This window comes from Montipora foliosa, chromosome 3 (genome assembly GCF_036669935.1).
Source record: "Montipora foliosa isolate CH-2021 chromosome 3, ASM3666993v2, whole genome shotgun sequence".
Lineage (NCBI taxonomy): Eukaryota > Metazoa > Cnidaria > Anthozoa > Scleractinia > Acroporidae > Montipora > Montipora foliosa.
The window spans coordinates 33,120,893-33,125,892 of NC_090871.1; the positions used below are offsets into that span (position 1 = coordinate 33,120,893).

The 5,000-nt window shown below is 38.4% G+C and overlaps 1 protein-coding gene across 3 annotated transcripts in view; it reads right to left on the bottom strand.

The window, feature by feature from the left end:
• LOC137997317 (inactive C-alpha-formylglycine-generating enzyme 2-like) overlaps window positions 1-3,948 on the bottom strand; it is a 56,981-nt gene extending 53,033 nt beyond the window's left edge. For all 3 annotated transcript variants that reach the window (XM_068843236.1, XM_068843235.1, XM_068843237.1), the window contains exon 1: window positions 3,580-3,948. In XM_068843236.1, coding sequence (XP_068699337.1) covers window positions 3,580-3,915 — 336 coding nt within the window. In that variant the 5' untranslated portion in view covers window positions 3,916-3,948. The remainder of the gene's footprint in view (window positions 1-3,579) is intronic.
• Between the last annotated feature and the right edge of the window lie 1,052 nt (window positions 3,949-5,000).

Below are 5,000 nucleotides of genomic sequence, written 5' to 3' on the forward strand. Positions count from 1 at the left end.
TAGGATTTAACTCCGAGGAGCGTTACGTTCAAGTGTTCAAATAAAGTCTACGAGTCGTCAGCTTCTACGTTCGCTATAAATGATCAACTGAAAGGTTCGAAGTGAAAACAAAGGAGCGGTTAGTGAATGATCAGGGGCTAGTTTTGTTCCTCAGTTGAGTTGTGGTAAGAGATGCGTGAACGCAGGCTGAGCGTGTTGCTAGCAGAACATCATATGTAAATTTCCTTCTGGATTGAGAACAAACCTTTTGAAAGTGTTTCTTTGTTTACAAGTTTTTTTATGATTGCAGCATGATTAAAGGAAGTTTTGCGCGGACTAAAACGTCCTTGAGTGATTTTTCCTTCCGGTAACATCATCTCCTCTACATGTCTTGACTCTTCAAATAATGAAAGTAGCCGGCGAAACCTGACAGAGAAGCCGGCGAACTTCGCCGGCTGCCGGCTCTTATATACAACCCTGCATAGGCAAAACTATAAGAAGATCGCGATACTAGCAAAAAGCTCTAAAATACAAAGCAATGTATGGCGTTCGTTTCCAAATTAAAGCTTATAATTATCTCTGAAAAATGCATGGTTACCCCAATTTTCTTTTTGGATACCAAGAGCATTTGCTAAGATCTACTTTCAGTACCAATAGGAAATCGAGTATCTGGAGATGCGCAGAACATATGCGCAATAACAATAGTAGGCATGGTCCTTAACTTCTTAAAATGTAAATTTTCTAAGCCGCATGCTTCTGTCACGCAAATGAGAGCGATAGCTCATGAAATACGTTGTTCGATGCGAACTGCTTTATAACAAATTTGTAACAAATGGAGAGCCACGTAGCCCGAACGGCTAACAATTACTTGTAAAGTTAATCGTTTTCTTACATGTACATCTTTCGGTCAATGAGATCGAAATGTCTTTCGCGTATCTTTCAAAGCCGGCCAATCGACGAGCGGTGTCACTGTTAAGACGAGATTTCCCAAACATGGTAAACATCTTGATAGAATTTCTGCCGATCTTTATAACAGTTGTATTGAACAGATCTCCAATAATTTTAGAAATCTTTTCTGGAAAAAGAAAAGAGATAAATGCTATTATTAAAGGGACTTTATCATAATCGACTGTGCCAAACATCGCAGATTGTAAATACGGCAAATACGCATATTAATTATTGCTGTGATCGATCCGCAAGAATATGCAGATTTCTTTGATAGCATCTGCTCCAAATAAAAGCATACCGAGTCCTCTCTTAACTGCGGCATAAATCAACCGCAAAAAAATCTAGGTGAAACCTCGTCTTTCGGTTACCGTAGACGAGGTTTTACCTCAGTCAAACTGGAGATTGAATCTGCGGTTTCACCTAGTCAGAACCACAGCAAATGCACATTTAGTTTCAAGCGGTACTGTACGTGTATATACAGTGTACATTAAACTCAAATAAACCAGAATGTAACCAATAATTATTGATGAAAAGATCGGAAATGCAATCGATCAATCGATACCAAACAATGCATGTCAGTGAATTGGCACTGATTGGTATCAGCCAATCGATGACCAATCGATAATCACACAAAGTGTTTATGAATCATCGATTGCCATTGATTGGGCTTTAAAAGTTTTTCCTGAGCAAATAACCCACTGCATTGTCTCGTCAGCTGAAATATGTTGTCCCGAGATTTGAAACAGTCATATTTTAACACAATGCTTATTATAGCAGCAGCACTGTAAAATAACATTAAAAACAAATCTATTTCTCCTTAGTTGTTCTAGGTTTTCCAAAAGATCTCTGCCAACACCGTGACAAAATGGAATAGTCCGCCAGTAATATTTAGTGCTATCTAGAATATTCACATTACACCAAGTTGAGATTGTGGTGTGATTGCAAACTGTCTATTACAAAACAGAGTCAAAATCAACAATAAGCTCAACCATGTGTTGCTTTGTAATTTTTAAATCAAAACAATAATAAACAGTAATAAAACGAAATAAAAAAGACATTCACAAAATTAATGATTATACATGTTCTATAGTGATATGAGTGTATTCGATCATTTACGGCTGCAGTATTTTACATTACACTGATTAAAGTCAGTTCAAATCAGCAGCCTGCATCATTCAGTCAGTGCGTATTGCCCTGGTTTATAAGCTGAGGAGCTTTCCATTCAGCAATGATTTTGAAACCAGTTCAACGCCTGAAGAAATTAACAATTTGCTTTAGTTATTATGAAATTATTCTCAACATCAGTGGCTTCATAGCTCAGTTGGTTAGAGCATCACACCACTATCGTGAGGTCACAGGTTCAAACCCCGTTGAAGTCCTGAATTTTTCAGGCTTCCCTATGCATTTGCTAAAATTGCATTCATAAGTGCAAGGACCATAGCTTCACTTCATTTCATATATAAGCAGTTCAATATACGCATCATTTCATACATATACATGTATCACAAGTTAAATTATTCCCATCCAACACTAGCAGCAACTACATGTACATCCAAAAGCCGAACATCACCGGCACAGTACAAGCATGCAGAGTCAAAGCCGGGTGACACCTACTGCCATGTGCAATGAGAAGGTTGGTGACTTTTCAGTCATGGTTTCAATAATGAGAATAATTTCTCTTCTAGTTAACCTTTCTATTTCTTTTTATATACATTTGGTGCACTTCACATGAACATTAATACCACCCTGAAGCAGCTTAATTCTTTAAGATATTCAATTTCTTTGCCAGACAACTTTGAAAGCAGTTTGATGTGTGATGCTTGTCATTACAAGTGACTTTAAGTTATCGGAACAAAAATCAAGCTGCTTGGATGTTAAAACGACATTGAAGGGTCACGCGATTTATCAAGTGAAAGATGGTTGAATGCTGGTTGCCAATTAATCAATTGATATTAATTATCAATAAAAATCTATGCCAACAAACCTGGACAATCGATTGTTTGTCGATTATCAATATCAATTGATTGTCATCACTTACCATCGATCATCAATTTCATTTATTGGTTACACCCTGATTGCCACTGGACAACAGGGCACCCCCTAGAATAACCAGAAATTTATATGTCATCATAGACAAGTTCACACCCTTGACTGCATCATGGGTAATCAGGGAAAGATGGAGAGAAATTCAAAGGTTTGTTTGGAAGTTCAAAACAATGAAAAGTATTCATGATAATTTTGGGATTTTTTATATTTTCCAGAACAGAAGATATGCGCTCAAAGGAGCGGCAGAAGAAAGTTGGAGGGAATGGCTACTGTAGAAATTATTTAATTAAACAAAGTTTCTGCCGTACATTTCCTGTAATTCCAAAGGCACAAAATCAAAGAGAATGTATGGAGACCAAAATGCAATATTTAGGAATTCCAAGGAATAGTTACAAAGTCCAGTTCATCTCAGTTGTGAACTTGAACTTATTTGTTTCGTTTATGAAGGCAAAAGTCTCTAAAGTAGAGTCATGTACAGTTTAATTGTGCTACAATTTCCAAACGAACCCTTGAATTTCCCGCCATGCTGCCTTGATTACCCATGATGCACTCATGAGCGTGAACTGGTCTATTTTCTAGCTTGGGAAACAGTGCAAAATAATGTACCGGAACAGATTGTGTAATCTTCGTCCTCACTTCATTGGGCACAAAGGTATGAAAGACAAAACTCCATCCAAATCTCTCTGCTTCCGTTTTAAACTTCATGGCGCGAACAAATTTCCGGAAGTTTTCATTGGTGACTGGGTATTTGTCGATCACGAATGGTTTTACGCTTTCAGTCCTCACGGGCAATTCCCCTCGCTTTCTATCTGCAGTCGAGCTTCCCATGCGGAATTTGCCCCCAAACAGTGTGATAGCCGCATTGTAATCGTCACTGGCCGCGGAAGAAAGGCTTTTTATCACCAGTAAGAAAATTAGAAGGAACAAATCGCCAAGCGTCATTTTCAACCAGGCGTCTCACATCCTCATCCCGGCGATCCCGGCGACCATCCCGGCACACTATAATAGGGGATACATGAAGTACCTAGGGGCGAGGAAGCAGGCTACCGCGGACACAGGAAAGATAGAGGCGGGGGACTCGGCGGGGACTCAAAGTGCATACAGTACATACATTCGTACATACATAGACATACATACATACATATTTAACCAGTTGTGATCTCGGATTATTGAAGTGACACCGAATGCAGATCAGAAATGGCGGCCAAAAAAATATTCTTTTGTTTATGTGCCAAAAAATAGACTCACATGCCTCGTTTGCACGGACCCTTTAGTCTTACCAGAAATAACACACAAACAGCGGTGACGAACATCACATTATAAACGCATACTTAAACTTATCTTTTACTTGACGTTTCGTATAATTCTGCATACATCTTCAGAAGTGACGGTTAATACAAAGTTGGAGTTGAAATATACAGGATCACTAACTTATTAACTAGTAAGTAACAATAAAGGTGATAAAAAAATAATAAAGACACAGCTTTTCGCTGCTAACATATTCATTTAAGGTAGGCTTTAAATCTTTTGATCAGCGGCGTCTCCTTTATTTTACAGTCAATGTCGGATCGCCCTTTCGGTAAAATTTCAAAATGATCACATTTTAAACTGTGACCAGTTAATGTAACATGGTCCGCAAGAGCCGACGTATGACCATTAATTAATGCTTTACAATGTTCAGTTTTTCCGATATAAAAATCATTGCAGTCCCAACAGGCAGCTCTTTACACAATCTCAGCCAGTTGGCCACTTTTAAATGTTGCTTGAGAGTGAGGCTACAGAGTCTAATTTAATAGCACATAAACAAAAGAATACACTTTTAGGCGCCATTTATGCTATCGGCCTATTCGATAGTCGCTTTGGAAGTAAGGGAAAAGGGTACGGAAAGAAACAACCTAAAAGGACCTACGTTTGAGGTTTAGGAAAACAAAAGGGAATCGAGTAACATTGGCATCGAGGCCGAGGCATATCATAAATAGATGTTCTATAGCCTTCAAGAGACTCGAGGACACAACTCTAGATTATAT